This window comes from Lichenostomus cassidix, chromosome Z (genome assembly GCF_008360975.1).
Source record: "Lichenostomus cassidix isolate B80296 chromosome Z, HeHo_3.0, whole genome shotgun sequence".
NCBI lineage: Eukaryota > Metazoa > Chordata > Aves > Passeriformes > Meliphagidae > Lichenostomus > Lichenostomus cassidix.
This window is the reverse complement of record NC_139511.1, coordinates 37,103,237-37,121,178: the sequence shown is the minus strand read 5'-3', so window position 1 is coordinate 37,121,178 and position 17,942 is coordinate 37,103,237. Positions and strand designations below refer to the sequence as shown.

At 36.9% G+C, this 17,942-nt stretch overlaps 1 protein-coding gene across 3 annotated transcripts in view; it reads left to right on the top strand.

Annotated features, from left to right (window-relative positions):
- DAPK1 (death associated protein kinase 1) overlaps positions 1-17,942 on the top strand; it is an 86,478-nt gene that overhangs the window by 51,519 nt on the left and 17,017 nt on the right. For 2 of the 3 annotated variants that reach the window (XM_085043373.1, XM_085043374.1), the window contains exons 4-18: positions 673-811; positions 2,676-2,805; positions 3,084-3,132; positions 3,276-3,302; positions 3,729-3,881; positions 4,022-4,067; positions 5,722-5,811; positions 6,218-6,310; positions 7,911-8,030; positions 9,062-9,160; positions 9,952-10,050; positions 11,213-11,311; positions 12,675-12,872; positions 13,833-14,030; positions 17,026-17,124. In XM_085043373.1, coding sequence (XP_084899499.1) covers positions 673-811; positions 2,676-2,805; positions 3,084-3,132; positions 3,276-3,302; positions 3,729-3,881; positions 4,022-4,067; positions 5,722-5,811; positions 6,218-6,310; positions 7,911-8,030; positions 9,062-9,160; positions 9,952-10,050; positions 11,213-11,311; positions 12,675-12,872; positions 13,833-14,030; positions 17,026-17,124 — 1,639 coding nt within the window. The remainder of the gene's footprint in view (positions 1-672; positions 812-2,675; positions 2,806-3,083; positions 3,133-3,275; positions 3,303-3,728; positions 3,882-4,021; positions 4,068-5,721; positions 5,812-6,217; positions 6,311-7,910; positions 8,031-9,061; positions 9,161-9,951; positions 10,051-11,212; positions 11,312-12,674; positions 12,873-13,832; positions 14,031-17,025; positions 17,125-17,942) is intronic. The other variant, XM_085043375.1, reaches the window with a different exon arrangement.

Sequence of the window (17,942 nt, the reverse complement as noted above, 5' to 3'; positions counted from 1 at the left end):
CTCTTTTCTTTCTGCTGTGCAGCTAGAATACTTGCTGGAAATAGTCTTAAGGGCTTTTCATTGTAGAAAATGTGTTGTCATGTTAAATTACAAATACAATATAGGTGCTGCATGTAATACAGTATTTTACAGAATATATAAGAACAGAATATATATTCCAAGAGTTGAATGCTCTGAAACTGAATAGTAGAATGGCTGCCAATAACTGTTTCAAAGAAAGCTTTAAATTTTGTATTTTTCAATGGGGGTGTGGAAACCTGATGTTTTACTGATGTGAGCAAATTCATGTTTTACTTTCTAGATAATGCAATGTCCCATTACCTTAGTATGTTTTGAGTCTTGTTAGTTTGTGTTTAATTTTATTCTTTGAAATGTGCATTCAGAGAGTAGAAGGCATTTGCTTCATTTAAATTTAGATACTGTCAACCGTGTTTGTTTGCATTTTCAAACTTTTTTTTTGTCTGAAAGTGTGACTCTTTACTGTATTTTTTTCGGGGGGGGAAGTTACTAACTGTTTTGGGTATTGAATTAAGTAATTTTCATCTTCTTTTCTGATATTGGCAACCTTTAAGGCATCAGGATCCTTTTCAAGGCTAGTTTGAGAACAGCTATGCTAAAAACACCCCGCTGGTTAAAGCAAGCTTGTCAGTAACTCTGCTTCTGCTCTCCAAGTGTTGCAGGTGGGGAGCTCTTCGACTTCTTAGCTGAAAAAGAATCTCTCACGGAGGAGGAAGCCACAGAATTTCTCAAACAGATACTTAATGGTGTTCAGTATCTCCACTCTCTGCAAATTGCCCACTTTGATCTTAAGGTGTGTTGAGCAGATAAAAACTTTGACAACTGTAAGCAACATCCATTAAAGTCCTTTGTAATTCTAGCCACAAATCAGTCATCATGCAGATCTTGGCCACAGTTTTGTTTTGCTAGCTTATATAGACGAGAAAGCTCAGCCACTGGAAAGAAGTTACTGAACTGTAAATAGTTCCCGTCTGTTTCTAATGTAAAATTCTTCAGGGGAAATGGCAGCTTCTAACAAAATTTAAACCAGGAAGCAAACCTGAAACAAAAATGAGGACTATTTTTTTTTTTTTTTAATGTGAATGGGATCTGGGTGAAATAGTCTGAACAACATGCCTTCTCTCACTGGTTTTTCTTTAGGCACTTTATTGAAACTGCACAGAGTTTAGTACAAGGATTTTTGTGGAGCAGACAGCAGATTATTTCTTCTTCCATTTTTTTTCCCTTTTGTGGCTTTTTTGTTTGTTTCCAAAAAAGCTATTAATCATATCCTTTTGGTAATGAAAGTGGGGCTTTTTGTATCTAAACTCAGCAATGGCTTTTTAATGTTTTAATTTCAGGATCTTTTCCCCCATAAGATTTTTTTTTCAAAGGTAGACAACTAAACATTCCCTGAAGTCTGCTGAAGTAGGCAGCTGTGTCTATAGGAGAAAAAGGAGGCATGATTATTTCATTACAATTGAAATTGTCATTGTATTGAATAGGGGGTGAAGTAGGGAGGGGAATAGATTTCAGGGTAAGCGTACCTTTTCCTGTTTCATCCTCATCATCTCAGTAATATATTTGGTCTTTGTATGACAGTCAGCAAGAGAGAAAATTGTAAAGCTAGAAAGAAGTGTATTTCTCAGATTATGAAATGTGAATTTTTGCCAATGTGTTTCTAATTGAACAAGTCGTCTTTGGATACACTGGGTACCAAAAATTTGTGCATTAAAGTAGGCAGCAAGAATTCAAATGTGCAGACCAATAAAAGGATGCAATAGCAATGCAGGAAGGAAATGAAGAAAATTACCTTTACACATATCAGGTCCTGTGATTGGAAAAGAAAGGTAAAAGAAGGGTGATGATGAAGGGCTGTCCTTAACACTCTGAACAGGATGGATGTAGCTACAGAACCTCTTCAGAGCCCACCAGCTTAGGGACATGACAGGGTATGGGGACTAAGTAGCTGGCTCTGTATGCTCATTAAAGTGATGCACTGTGGAAGCAGCAGGCCCCTTTGCTGATAATCCTGACATTTCACCTTCTTTGTTCTGCTTTTGCATCAAGTTCCTTGATGTAAACTAATATAAAGTCCATATTTCAAAATAAGCTAGAAAACACAGGAGAACCTGTTCTTTCTTCTTTTGTTAAGAATGTTGGGCCTTAAAATCTAGGAGCTGGACCACTCCAGAAAGTTCCCTGGAAGATCCAATGGCAACCAAATAGACCTCCCTGATTGCTTATGTGGTGTGAAAGAAAGCTCTTTCAGGGGCTAATGTAAATAAAACCTAATAACTAGTTAAAAGAGTTTTGTTTCCTGCAAGCTCCCAGCAGTGCTGGAATGGCTGTAGTGCAGGGGCTGTGAACTTATTCTGAGAACAGTGTGTTTCACTTAGGGTCAGTCCACATGAAAACTGCAGCTGTGGTATCTACAAGGAGTAAAATCTTGGCCTTGTGGAAATCATGGCGCTCCAGCATCAACAAGAAATCCTAATTTACTGTAGTTAACTTTTAGCATATATTAGATCATAATAGGAAGACAGGATTTTTCCGCCTAAAACACAATTCAGGAGTCTAAAGGAGGTAAAGACAAATGTTCAGTGCTGAAGAATACTGGTCCACAGTTTATACCTATGTGTAATCTCTCTTTCTGTTCTTCTTCTTCCTTATCAAAGCCTGAAAACATAATGTTGTTGGACAGGAATGTACCAAAGCCTCGAATCAAGATTATTGACTTTGGTTTAGCACACAAAATTGACTTTGGAAATGAATTCAAAAATATCTTTGGAACACCAGAGTTTGTTGGTAAGAAAGCTGTTGTTTCTTCTAACTATTCTTTTTCAGAAACAGTGTTTGTGGCTTAGTTTGGCTTGTCTGATTTACAGATTATGAAATTTATGTGTAATTCATGACATTTTGAAATTTAAATAAGCAATTTCTAGCATTTGATTTCAAATGAGACTTGCATTAAGGTGTTTTTATGTATCAGCATCTGAGCTTATTATCTCTGACATACGTAGACTCAGACTGAGACTTGTGTCTGTTCTTTGACTAGGTACTTATCTTGCTGCTTTTTCCTTTAGCTCCTGAAATAGTAAATTATGAGCCTCTTGGTCTTGAAGCAGATATGTGGTAAGTTATTGGATCTTACTTGAAATAAATCTCTCATGATTATGCATATGTTCTAACCTTTTTTTTTCTCTCCTCTCTCTCTTTCCATCTATTTTTCTCTCCTCTCCCTCATCCTTTTTTTGTTTGTTTATCCTTCAATCCAGGAGCATTGGTGTAATAACTTATATTCTGTAAGTACCAAAATCTATGGGTGTTTCTTGCAAATGCTGTTGGTTTTAATTCTGATTCTATCCTCTGGGTTTTTGATGGTGTCTGTACAAATCAAACCATTTTGATTGCTCATCATGATTCAAGTTGTATGATCATAAAAGCAATAGTATAATTATTGAAAGAATTGCCATTAATAAGCATTGAGCTAGCATGGGAAACTGCCTTCAAATCTGTAGGTGACTTTCCTACAGCTATATCTTAACCAAAGTATTCTTTGAAATTACAGCAAAGTTTTTTGCCCTGCTACATCACATCTTCCTGAAAGTACGTTTGCAACCTTAAAATGGAAAAGAAAAATGTTCACTATCTAATGTTACTTGATCTCAGAGGGTTGACGAAGCAGTGTTGCAACACATATTGAGAGGATTGTTCCGTCTTTCTTGCAGCCTAAGTGGTGCATCTCCGTTTCTTGGAGAAACCAAGCAGGAAACATTGGCAAATGTGTCTGCTGTGAATTACGAATTTGAAGAAGAATTCTTCAGTAATACCAGTGCCCTAGCTAAAGACTTTATACGGAGACTTCTAGTCAAGGATCCAAAGTGAGCTGTTTTTCTTGTGTGTCGCACTTCCATTTCTAGTATTTCAAATTACATGATAATTTGAGATATTCATTTAACAAGCATAAAACAGTATGTGTTTTTTAATATCTGAAATAGTTTTATGTTTTATTCTCTTTAAGGAAGAGAATGACTATTCAAGACAGTTTGCTGCATCCTTGGATCAAGGTTAGCATGCCATTCATTCTCAGTTGTCTTGTTTTTAATCATTCTTAATTTCATACTTTTCAAGTTCCTTAACATGGAAAATTGTCGTAATTGTTTAAAGCAATTTACAGTTTTAGAACGCTGTCTGTATGAAAGCTAGCACACGCAGAATGTGGGCTTCATTAATAGATGGGCTTTATGTAAGTCAGCAGTAGGGAAGTAGCCCCCTATGGAATTTAAACTCATGCTCAGGCAGAGAAACTAACCTTCAGAGAGCATTTCATTGACAAAGATGCAGTCTCTGAATCCAGTCCCATTCCCTCTTATTTTTCTTCTAACCCCCTTATTTAGACTGGGAAAAAAGGAGCAATCTCTCTTCTGTCCTTCCCCTTTAGACTGAAGAGAGCAGTTCATAAGGATTGGTGGTCCACATCCTCCTTCAGTGTTTCAGAGTTTGGTTTGGATTGAGCTGTTGTGATGCTCCTAGGTTGAGAGGGAGAAAATTACACCTATCATTCTTCTTAATGTGTGTAGTAATACCTGGCATTAACTGGAATCTAGTTAAATTTTTTTAACTCTATATTACATTCTGATTGTGAGTAGCAAAACCATTCCGTGCCATTGATTTTCCAGGATGTGGGGCCACACAGTGGGTATTTGTTCACATTCCTCTTCCCAGAGAATCAGTTAGCAGAGTATTTATCTGTGCCATGGCTGCTCCAGTTCACAGTACATCATCCGAGGGCAGACTTTTCTACACCAATCTGCCAAACTACAAATATGACCATGCTTTGCTGACTTTTTGCTGAGGTAGTGTGAAATAGTTGAAATGTGTGGAACATACTCACATGGTATTTTAAATCACTAAAACAAGCATTGTCCAAGTTTGGACAAAGGTCCCCACTCCTACAAAGAGACAGGTTGTTTTGTGTTGTTATTTGGTTTTATATGTTATATCCAGCCATTTGATTCCCACTCCACTGGTCATATCCTCTCTTCCCCTTTCCCATCACTATCTTCACCTGTATTTCCATGTCAGGGAAGGTTGAAACTAGCTCACTTCCAACCCAAGCATTGCCATGATTCTCTATCTCCATAAAAAGGACTTCAAGAATGGGATCATAAAATGTGAAACTTGGTATATGCGACTAGTCATTGGTGCTTAGTATTAGCCCGTGAGGAATTTGAAAGGATGGAGGCTTGGAGCTTGCTGCAGCAAATGTAATTTTTTGGGGGAAGAGGCTGCTTGTTCGGCAGCATCTGGGTGATCATGCTGAGACTGTAATGAAGATTGACTGTATTTAAAATCAGTAAGGAAATCGTCCCAGAAGACAGGATTTATCTTGGAAATCAAATGCCTCCATCATAGAGGGAGGTGAAGGACAAGGCTAAATGTTCTGATGTTTGAGGGGTTTTTTTGGTTTAAAATGAAAGAACACATTTTAGTACTGTATTCTTAGGTCTGGATTTTCCTTATGGCATTTTCTTAAGAAATTCCATCTGTATGCCACCCTAGACTGTGGATGTTAAAATTATGCACTTACAATTACTCTATTATTACAGTATGATTGGAGTACTATTATAATGTAAGTGGAAGTCATCACTGAGGGACAGAGTGTTACATACAGAAATCATGTGACTTTTTAGAACAGCTTTGTTTTCCTTTTGCTCATAGCCAAAAGACACCCAGCAAGCACTTAGCAGAAAAGCTTCTGCAGTGAATATGGAGAAGTTCAAAAAGTTTGCAGCACGACGAAAATGGAAAGTAAGTCGTTCAATAACACATCAAAATGTTGGTGACAAACAAATGCAGTAGCATTGCCTAATCCAGGGAAATGTCAGTGCATTTAAGAGTGGAAAAGAAGGAAGAAGAATACATTCGTCTGTCACTGGGAATAAATTAAGTGCTTGAGTATGATAGTATGGGAGAGGACTTCTTTGTAAATGATCTGCATACAAATGTTTGTATGTGTATTGTTTGCTTTGTGCTTCTGCTGAATTATAAATGACAAAAGAAGTTAAGTTTCATACTCAATATAAAAAGTAGATGGGGGGTGTTGAAGTCAAGCTTCAGTTTGTTTTGCTAAGTCCTGTAAAATCTCTGCAATAGCATTCTATCAGAAGTATCTAATTATTTTACATATAGCTCTTTTCTTATTATTTTTATAAAGCAATCAGTGCGTTTAATATCCTTGTGCCAAAGACTATCAAGATCTTTCTTGTCCAGAAGTAACATGAGTGTCGCTAGAAGTGATGATACTCTGGTAAGTGTGTTCTCATGTAGTGAGAATGCTTTATCACATATGACCGTGGTCAGTTTCTAATTAACAGAAATATTAGGCTCTTGTAAATTTGCATAATTAACTAATCTTGTAAGTAGGAAGAAACAGATTTTAAGGCTACAGAGGTCAGTTATCCATAGTTTGATCTTCACCATTTTGAAACCTTGAAATTTAGCTTATCATGTTGAGGCTGATATCTGGTGCCAAAAATTAATGTCTAGGTTTTGAAGTTTGATTCATGAGGACTTTTTTGTATGGTAACAATTATATGGTGAAAAAGTGGCATCTGCATTTTACTCATCATTTAGGTTGTCATTGTGTAGACTAAAATATTCCTTATTCTCCTTTTTTTTCACCAAATACTCAAAATCACTGAGACCCTGTTAAATCTAATGAATGCTAGACAGCAGTGTCACAACAAGCAGTTATTTAAGGAGTAAACTTCAAAATTGGCCAGTATTCAGTTTCTGGTATTAGATACAACTAGAGTTGAGTAGTAAGGAGCAAGTGCTGCATGTTTTATAATTACAAATGCTTGTAAATCCAAAAACATTCTTCTTAGCTTACTCTACAAGTTTTAATATGCACTACACAAATTCCCTGTGATCAGGAAAGAATGTGTATTAATATGTTTGGAGCTGGGGAATATAATTTTTTCTGTGCATTAATAGGATCAAACTGCAAAAATTCTGCAAAGCCCTTTTCATGAATACTGTCTTCTCTGTGTTCCTCCTGTGCAACTCCATGCTCATGTTTCCACTTTTCCTTCTCTTATCTTTTGGCTTCTGTGCTCTTTGTTCTCCTCCTCTTGCTCTCCTTTCCCTGCCCACTGCCCCTCCACCTCAGTGGTCTGTATGCCTTTTAACACTGGATCAGCATTTCACACTTGTGTTACAACAGAAAGGGTTATAGCCCTATGTTAGTGTCCTAAAAAAATCTGAAACCTCAGGAGACAGGAGGTAAGTGCAATCCAAATAATGGGCTCTGTGAATTTCAGTTCTTTGAAACTCTAGTTCACAGTAGGAAAATAAAGCTGCGCCTACAGCGGTATCTAGGCTCATTACTTGGGTTCTAGATTTTTAACTGATCCATTTAAATTGATGAAAGCTCGGACCAAAGTACCTCTCCTGTGCCATATTTGTGGATGGCATGAAAACTGATACTTCAGTTGGTATTCATGTACCTCATGGGCTTTTTAAAATTCACATGTATGCATGGAATTAATTTCATTTCATGCAAATATTGTTTCTATTGAAACCTGTAATCTATTTTTCCTATGAGGTAAAAAATACACCTAATAAAAGAATGTGGAATGACAGTGAGTAACGGGTGTGTGTGTGAAGAAGAGGAAAGCATATTTTACTAGAAACTGTGGGGAGGGTTTTGGTGTGGGTTTTCAAGTAACATATGTACATGTTAGCCATATGTTTCATGAAGGGTTACAACTTGCAGCTGAAGTACTCTTTTATTAAAAAAAAAATTTAAAAAATTGGTTTTAATTTTTTAGATGTCTGGGCAACTGTTTAGATAGGATTTTTTTCTTACAGCTAACAATTTTTATTCTTTCTCATTTAATTGCAAGGATGAGGAAGATTCTTTTGTGATGAAAGCTATTATTCATGCAATCAATGATGACAATGTTCCTGGATTACAGCACCTACTGGGATCTCTGACAAATTACGATGTCAATCAACCCAACAAGGTAGTGTGGGTCTGTGTCAAGGTATTAGGTCTGTGGGGGACTAGCTACCACCCTGTTGGATAGAGCAGTGTGGTTGTAAAATAGAAATGTAACACCTGAAATGAAAAGACAAGGGAATGAGAAATGATTCTGCCTTTTTTCTATGAGAAATTTGAATGTGTTTTTTGTTCAGTCTTCTCAAAATATATTAAAATGGGTCCAAAATGGGATTTTTTGCTTAGGCCTTCCAAAAGTATAACTCAAATCTATTGTCATGAACTGTGGTGTATGAAATATCAGTCTTTGCTTTTGGTTGTAGTTGTTTCTTGAGGCAGATGAAGATGGCAGAATACCTAGGAATAACCAGACTGCCAAAACTGACTTTGCAAAGCATTGTTAGAAACAGAAGTTCCAAACTGCAGAAGTGGGTTATGTGAACATGTTAGATGGTGGTGTTCATTGTCAGTAATGAAATTACTTGTCCACCACAGTATTTTAATGCACTGCTGCTGCACTTACAGGAATCTTGGATCTGAGGCCAAGAGACTGAAATTCTTGTGCTGGCTATGCACTTTAACTTTGAATAAATCATCTCTGCTCTAATTTTCACTTTTTTGCATGGTTATAGTTACCTTCATTACAAAGTACTTTCAGAAATATTCTTGAAGAACAGTATAGAAGTAAAATGTATGCTATTTTACTGTGATGGGGTCTTGAACCATTTAAGAAATCACTGTATTTTTTTGTTTTAATGGTGGAGTCCCATTTAACTTTCTTAGATCTTGCTGATGGCTTGTGCCTGAGGCGGTGTGGTAGCTGCAAAGAGATTGCAAAGGGGAATGGTCTTGCCAAACGAGGCTAATGAGAGCTTAACATTAATATTCCTAATTTTAAAAGCATACATTTACTGTGTGATATATCATATATTCATCTCAAAATCCAATTTGAAAGTGGAAGTCCACAAGTGCTATTCAATGCCTGTCTTCTATTCCACTGTATTCTTAATCCTTCAAAAATTAATTATATCATTCTTGCTTGTATTTCACTGTTAGCATGGAACACCTCCACTACTGATTGCTGCCGGTTGTGGAAACATTCAGATGCTTCAGTTGCTTTTAAAACGTGGATCTCGTATTGATGTCCAAGATAAGGTTGGGGTTCTGCTTTTTCAACTATTAGTTATAAGTTTTTAAGTACAGTTAGCAGGAGACAATCAAAATGGTATTGGAAATTACGAACTCTGAGCTGTAGATCCTGTTTTCTGTCTTCCACAGCAAAAAGATAAAAGCAAGTCTTTAGCAATGTCATTTGTTACTAATATATATCTTCTGATTTTCATCACTTTATTAGCTGAAATAATTTGAATTATACTAATCTTAAAATGCAGTTCATGCTTGTAAAACCACCTCAATTAGTTCAAATTAGTGATTGCCATAAAACATAATGGTGAACTTTATTTAATATACAATGATAAATGAATATTTTAGCCATGGGGAATATTGCAACAAAAAATCATCTTTGATGGAGAATATGCTTTATGACAAGCTTTTTTTTCAAAATGTCCTGTAACAATTAATTTAAAGCAAGCTTGAAGGACTGTCTGCTTCTCCATCTAATAGATGGTAAAGTAAGCAGAAGAAAGATTTTTATCTCATGACTGTTCTTGCCAAAGAACTCCCTAACAAGGCAGAAGAAAATTATCCTTGCAAACAGTTAGTAATCCTGTTAATCATCGTTGCATAGAGAGGTTTTTGTTGTCACTGTTGGTATGTGGGGTTGTTGAACCAATTTGAATTTTTTTTTAAAAGTGAATGTGTTCCTATAAGCTTGAATAGTTTTCATTGTGCCTGTGTACATCTAAATATATGTATATCTCAGTTCAAAATTTAGAATTAGGATTTTAAATTGATCAGTTACATCTGAAATGAAATATTTTTGACAGGCTGGATCTAATGCAATCTACTGGGCTTCTCGACATGGTCATGTAGAAACACTGAAATTTCTCAATGATAATGAATGTCCTTTGGATATTAAGGACAAGGTGAGAAAAGAATTCCTTTTTCATGCCAAGGGCCTTTTCCTATAACTTTATATTAGCAAAGAGAGAGGTCTTTCAATTGCAAGGGTTTTCAGCTGTGCCATAATTCCAAGAATTTGACTGGCTTTTTTAGTGTGGTTTTCTAAGTTGACATATAGGGCCATGATAACAGAGCTTTAAAGTAGCTGGATGTACTGATTATTTTCTTGACAAATGTTAGCCAAGTGTGCATGTTAAATGTGGTGAATACATGGTGGGTAGGTGGGGAAGCACAGACCTAAATTAATTTTCACTTGAAGACTAAATTTCTCATCGGAACTCAGAGTGAAATCGTGATTCAGTTTTTCATTCCTCTTGATTGAAAATCACTTTTGTCTGACAAGTAAATTTGACTGTTATTAAGTCGAGTATAAGAAAGCCTAATAATTTATACTGATGAGCACTTACCTTGTCTTCAGCAGTGTTATTTGAGCAATATATGTGCCCTAGAAACTAGTTGCTGTTAAATCCTTATACCATAGCAATGACTTTATACTAGCCAAAGCTCCAGTACAGAAGCAATTATACTTGTGAAAGAGTTTGCTTTGTTGAGGGAACTAGTGCAAGGCAAGGTACATTAGCAAAATTGTTCTTTGACTCCTAATAAGGCTACTAGGAAAGAAATGACTCTCTCAATAAAAGTACCATTTATTGTTTATATAACTTTAAAAAAGAAAGTGTTGCAAATAGTTTGCCATAGTGACCAAAATGCACCAGGGTGTACAAAGCTCCTTACACTTGAATAGGCAGGGCATGGGGGGGACCATATGGAAATATTATGAAGAGAAATGGGACATCTGTTTCAACACAGTTGCACATACAGCTTCCATCTCGTATTGCTCAGAAACCAGCCACATTGTGGCTGTGATCCGGAACAAATAAACTAGGAAAATAAGTTCTGGAAAAAGAAGGCCTTTGAAGAAATAGCCCACCTGCTAGGTGGGGGTGTGTCTGTCATGTACAAGCAGTTTGTAAGCTCTGCTGACAGAGCCATGTGGCTGGGCTACGGAGAGGGAGGAGTATCCTGTGCAGGATTCAGGGCATTCAGGCTGTACATGGGGTACAGGCAGTGTATGTCCTGGGGTGACACAGGAAATTACACTGGCATGTTGTCCTGTCATTGCAGTCTGGAGAGACCGCTCTCCACGTGGCAGCTCGGTATGGACATGTGGATGTGGTTCAGTTTCTCTGTAGCATTGGATCCAATCCAAACTTTCAAGACAAGGTGAGTCATAAACACTTTGCATTTTTTTTGACAAATAAGTCTTTATATATAAGTGGTCAAAACTTCAAGTCTTGCCTTTAGCCTCTGGTGTGTTTTCAAACCAGAATTATGGAGGTTTTGATAACTCTTAGTTGATACAAGCTATGTGAAAAACTCTAAGAAACACCCAGTGCTATAAAACATAGGTTCTCTCAAAATGAAAGCTTAAAGATGGAGAAGCAACTCCATGAAGCTATGCATTGTGGTGTGTGCTCTGTAAGTTCTAAAGATTTTTATTAGTTTTTGCCTTGAATTCTGCTTGGTTTTAGCAATCATAGGATTTTTCTGCAGTGTCAAGAACTCATTTTTGAAAATGAGAGGAGGGCTCAGGGGGGTTTCTTTAGAGGTCTGAACTCTTGTAAGGAAACAAGGAAGAAAAGGCTTAATAGAAAAAAAAAATCCATTTGACCCAAATTTGACTGTGTGTGAGTTCCACAAGCCTCCCCAAGTGCTGCATCCTCTAGGACTTCCTTTTTATTGTTTAATCAGCCCTAGGCTGAGGGAGGATAGGACATGCTTTTCATCTATAACTTTACCCTCAGATTTTTACAGAAACCTTGAATACAGTCCAAGTCCTTTGCTATTATCAGCCTCCATTTTCTCCTCATTGATAATTGCCAGGTACGGAAAGGATATCCCATTTCTTGGAATTTGATAGAGCTACTTCTTTAGTAGACTTTAATTCTCCCTGCTTCTTCAGTGGGCTTTCAGCATGCTTTTGTGAAACATTTGAGGTTTTTAGTGTGGTTCCTCATGACTGGTCTGATGTACAATGAATTGAAGTTGAATATTTTGAAGTGTCCTGGATTCAAGCAAAAAGCAATTCACTCACAATTGAACTCCAGATGAAGACAATTTCAAAGGCTTGTTATGATGAGTCTTTAAAGGACTCGGGAACATTGGGATGCTCTTTCTGAACATGGTAAGCAGAGTGATCTGCCTCAAACTGCAAAATCATCTTTTTGGAATTTGCATCTCCATGGTGATCGATCTGTTTTAAACACTGGATTAGTCTACGCACACAGGATGTAGAAATTGCGTGTGAACAAGGGTCAGTTTTCAAGGGAGAGAACCAAGAGAGCTTCAGGAGCATGGATAAATGTAAAGTAGTATTGCTGATATACAAGGTACCATAATCATTTGTATGCCAGCTGAAGATATTCTTGCTTTTAGAGTGTCAGCATTAGAAATTACGTCATTTTATAGGACTTCCTTGGTAGAGTGTCTTTTTTTTTTCCATACCATATTTTTGTCTTCTTAAGTTAGGGAATTGTTTTTCCTGAATTTTGGTTCAGTACTGTTTTTTGATTTTCTATGTTGATAGGAAGAAGAAACCCCACTGCATTGCGCTGCTTGGCATGGCTACTACTCTGTTGCCAAAGCACTCTGTGAAGCAGGTTGCAATGTGAACATCAAAAACAAAGAAGGGGAGACCCCACTCCTGACAGCATCTGCGAGAGGTTACCATGATATTGTGGAATGCTTGGCAGGACACAGGGCTGACCTTCATGCAACAGACAAGGTTAGTCATGTCCGGAGATCACGGGGACGTATCTCAGTTTCGAGTGCTGCAAGTCAGCGTTGTTTCCATGACGTGAATTTTCATAGCACAGACCCTATTGATGGCTGCAATAGTCTTTGAGGCTGTTCAGTGATAATTATTATTCCATGACTGGGTTTTTGCTGATCCATTATCTCCTTATGAGTTACTACCCCATGAGTAACACTCTTTGAAAAATGGCAGGAACATTAGGTTCTGTAATTGGCAACAAGCTATTAACTTCAGAGAAAAAGATGGATTTGCTGTTGGCCTTTGATTTGTATGGGTTGGATAAATCACACCCATTTCAAATAAGAACTATTTGAAAATAGGACTCTATTTAATTCAGAATCAATTTTTGTCTTTCATGATGTAATGCTAACAAACAAATTTGGAATTTTATTGCTTGTTTTTTTGGTATGGCTGTCCTTTTTTTGCCAATATTAACTAAACAGTTATTAAAGTAATTTCAGAAAAATGTTTTAGTTCCTAAAAGAATTGAAATTTTTTCCCAGTTACATTGTCTCTTTAAGCTGTTCCACAGAGAGAAAGTTCTGTATTTAAAGTTACTGATCACAAAGCAGATTGCATGACTTTCGCATAACCAACTTCCATCTAGTAAACATTAGAGTTTACAATATTCAGCTGGTTGTTACAGTTGATCACTCTCCTGCCTCCTAGGAAAGCTGTTGGAAGAGAATGTGTAGTTGTATTTCATCCATTCCACTGCAAAGCCCAGTGGCTTAATAGAAATTTGCTTTCATCCCATGGCTTATTTGTTCTGACAGATATGGTACATCTCCCTGCCTCCACCTTCAAATTAAAAAACATTGTGGTTCTTCAGGCAAGGAGATGCACCCTGTTACTGGAGATGGTCATGACTTTGCTAAGTGTTTTCATTTTTAGCATTATTTGATCTCACAAGCTGCCTTTTGATTTCAGGATGGTCACATAGCCTTGCACCTTGCTGTAAGAAGATGTCAAATAGAAGTAGTTAAAACTCTCATCAATCAAGGATCCTTTGTAGATTTCCAGGACAGACATGGCAACACTCCCTTACACGTGGCTTGCAAAGATGGGAATGTGCCTATTGTGATGGCACTTTGTGAAGCAGGTTGTAGTTTGGATGTCCCTAATAAGGTAAATGAAATGTGGATGCTGAAGTACACATTAGTAGTTGTTTATTAGCTCACCTGTTTCATTAAATGACCTTTTCAAGTCCTCTGATATGACAGTCTTTTCCTTGATTTTTCTGTCTCCTAAAGTGGCCAAATGCAAAGCATTAAATGATTTGTCTCACAAATTTACCAAAGTACATTTCAGTTGAATAGACTATTAAAGATCCATGAAGAAAGAACCCAGGTGAATTATCACAGTATATTTTGCCAGCCTTCTTTCCCAGCCATATAGCTTTGCTTTATGCAGATTACATCTAGGTGCAAAAGAAGAGATGAAATTCATTGCAGTTGGCTTTGATTTCATATGTAACAATAAGTTATACACAGAATTGAAAATATACATTTTATGCTACAATATTGTAACTCTGAAAATGTTGATTGCAATGATTATTGGTAGAAGAATGCCAGCTAAAAATGCAAATAATCTGTAGTTGTTATAAGCACCTTCCAAAAAGAATATTACTTACCTGTCCCATAATTTTGAGATACTAGTGCCTTTTTTGTTACTTCTGTTGTGCTCATGCTGCAGTGTATGGGATAACTAAACATAATGCTTCACAAGTTTATATTATGGCTTTTCTCCTAGAGATCTTTAGGGGAAAAGTAAGCTGTTTCAGGAAACTTTCCTATGAGTAGGAATAGGTCAAGGTCAGCCACTGAACTCTGCTGACAGGCTATGGTGCTTAGGGTTTGATATTTAGCTCTGAATGTCTTTCTCTGCCCTATTTAAATTTTATATATGCTACATAGTTTTAAAGTTACTTACAGGAATCTTTATGTTGCTATATCCAATTTCTTTGATTCAGGTATTTTAGCTTCTTCTTTTTTTTTTTTTTTCTGGAAAAGTACATATTCTAGTGATAATACTTTGCTAGTTAACACTTTTATTTATTACCAAAGTACTTGCATTGTATTAGCCAGGTGAAGAAAATTATCAGGTTTTTGGCTGGAGGATTGTCCAGTGCAATCACTTTTGGCTTCAACAATTGAAATCATCAGCTGTCAAATGAAAAAGTTAAAACAAGTAGCTCCCCAGTCCTGCTTCTCATCTTAAATCTGATTGACTAGGCAATTAAACTCAGATCCACAGATAAGAGCACATTTTAGAGAAGTCGAGTTAATGGACCACGAGGCTGTCGTCCTTTTTCCTAATGGACAATGCTGAGCTGAGATCAGTGACCTGCTGCCAGCATGCTGTGGAAAAAATAATCAACCTTCAAGTGTTCAGTGGTTGTGGGATCATGGCTACAGAAGCTGTGGCTGTAGTTATTCTTTTGCTTTTATTCTTTTAGAACTAATGTATTCTGGAGGGATTTTTAGAGTGCCCTTTATTTGAGTGAGTTTGAGTCTTATCAAATAGCAAATCTTAATTTCTACTTCTCCTCTCCAGAAACAAACCCTGTAATAAAAGAGCATTAACTAAATGACCTTCCGTCCTTGGTCCAAACATTTGGCCCTTGTCCCACGTGTAATACTGATTGAAGGCACAGTTTGTTGCTTTCATAGATCAAGTGCAGAACATCACATGCATTTACTTAGAATCGTAGAATCACAGGAGCATTTAGTTTGGAAAACAATTTTATTATCAGAATCCAACTGTTAATCCAGCACTGCCAAGTCCACCACTAGATCATTTCCCCAGGTGCCACATCTACATGACTTTTAAATACCTCCTGAAATGTTGACTCCACCACTTCCCAGGGCAGGCCATTCCTGCACTTGACAACCCTTCTAGTGAAGAAATTTTTCATAATATCCAATCTAAATCTCCTCTGGCACAACTTGTGGCCATTTTCTGTAGTCCTGTCACTTGTTTCATGGCAGAAGAAACCAACCTCCAGCTCACTACACCCTCCTTTCAGGCAGTTGCAGAGAACAGTAAGTTCTCCGCTTAGCCTCCTTTTCTCCAGGCTAAACAATCCCAGCTCCCGTAGCTGCTCCTGATAGGATTTGTGCTCCAGACCCTTCACCAGTTCCATTCCCTTTTTCTGGCCACACTCCAGCAAAGCAATGTCCTTCTTGTCATGAGGAGCCAAAAACTGAACACAGGATTTGAAGTGTGGCCTTACCAGTGCCAAGTACAGGGGGAAAATCACTGCCCTGGTCCTGCTGGACATACTGTAATACAAGCAGGATGCTACTTGGGTTGAGGTGTAGGGTTTGGAGGAGCCTGAGCATCTTTGCACGTTCCAGTTACCAGAAAGTTGGCTTTGCTCTCAAATACTCTTTCAAGAAGTAGTTTTATGAGTTTGTTTCTGATTGTAGATGGGAAGAACAGTATTGAAAGCAAAAAAAAGTGAATAGTAGGTTATCAGCAGAGAATAAATGGTAGTTTTTATAACAGTAGCTCTGAACATGAAAAACCAGAAGTGGATGTCATGAGGACCTGTTGTCAGTAAAGAGATTCATGGAGAAAAAGAAAATATTGAGAAAGCAGTACTTTGCAGCACTTTCCCTCTTCAGTGAAAAAATATATTACTTCATGCTGACTTTTTTCATTCATTCCTTTTATTTCTTTGGATGGAAGAGGGACACTGCTGGTATGTAATCTTCAGTTGTACTTGGATTGACATAGAACCCAGAGTTCTAAAGGTTAAGGAATTAGTGCTGTTTAAGTGGTTCATATTTAATTAACTAAAAAGGCAATTATATTTTCTGGAATTAAAAATACATTCTCAGATATAGCCAAAATAACTCTAAAGGATTCCTCCACAGTTGTGAGGGATTTAGCTATAAAATTGTTTCCCCTTTTTTTAAATGGTCATCTAGCCTTTGTTTGTAATTGCACTTTCAGCAGTTGTGCTTAAGCTGTAATCAAAAGTACTTTTTCTTGCAGTTTTTGCAAAACCTTTCCTGTGTATCAATATGTATAATTGTATAATATATTTGATTATTAGTCATAAAATTTGAAGTGAAGTTCTTTGACTAATGTAATGACACTTCTTTCCTCATGCTAGTATGGAAGAACACCTTTACACCTGGCAGCAAACAATGGCATTCTTGATGTTGTCCGGTTCCTTTGTCTTACTGGTGCCAATGTGGAAGCATTAACCTCTGTAAGTATTGAGAGATGCTGTTCTTCTTCTTCTTTTATGCATCATAGTAGAAAACTAACTCATAGACAGATGTAGGAAAAGGACAATACATTTTTTTCAAAAAAGGCTGTTGTATGTTATACAATATGAGTGGTATTTGTTATTTCTCTGTTGTCTATGTGTTCCCTTTTTGCAACTGAATTTGGAACTGATTATGGTACAGGACAGCTACCACTTCATCTAAACCTAATAATTTCTTCACCTAAGAATTACTTGTATCATTGTGTTTTCTATAAGCACAGTGAGTCACTGTCATTAAGATATACGTCATTTCACATCACATTTGAGAAACATACAAATGCATTGTATGTATCTTAAATATTTTTTGTGCTTTAAGGGGGTTAAAAAGTTGTGGGTTTATGGTGGGAGATGTGTGGTTGCATGGATGAGTGAATTAACATGTGACTATCCTTGTAAACGAAATCATTTGTGTCAGATCAGCCAGCACTACTGCTTCCAGTTGGTAACACTGAAGGTATTTTTCATTCTCAGTAAGCTGAGAAACACCCTTCTAATGACATACCCACAGCAGGAATGAAGTGTCCTTCATCATACACGTGATAAGTTATAGACGTTATATAGGTTATTACATGTGTTTTGAACAAACTAACCATGTTTTATATTCCGGTCCATTGGATAATTGTACATTGCTACTCACTGTAACCAATGTATTCTGCTTAGAAATAACTATTGCTCTGTATGTGGAAAAGTTGTTGTCATTAGGTTTTAGTTGAGTCCACATTTTTCAGAATTCTTTTCCTAATAAATTATTCCTGAGA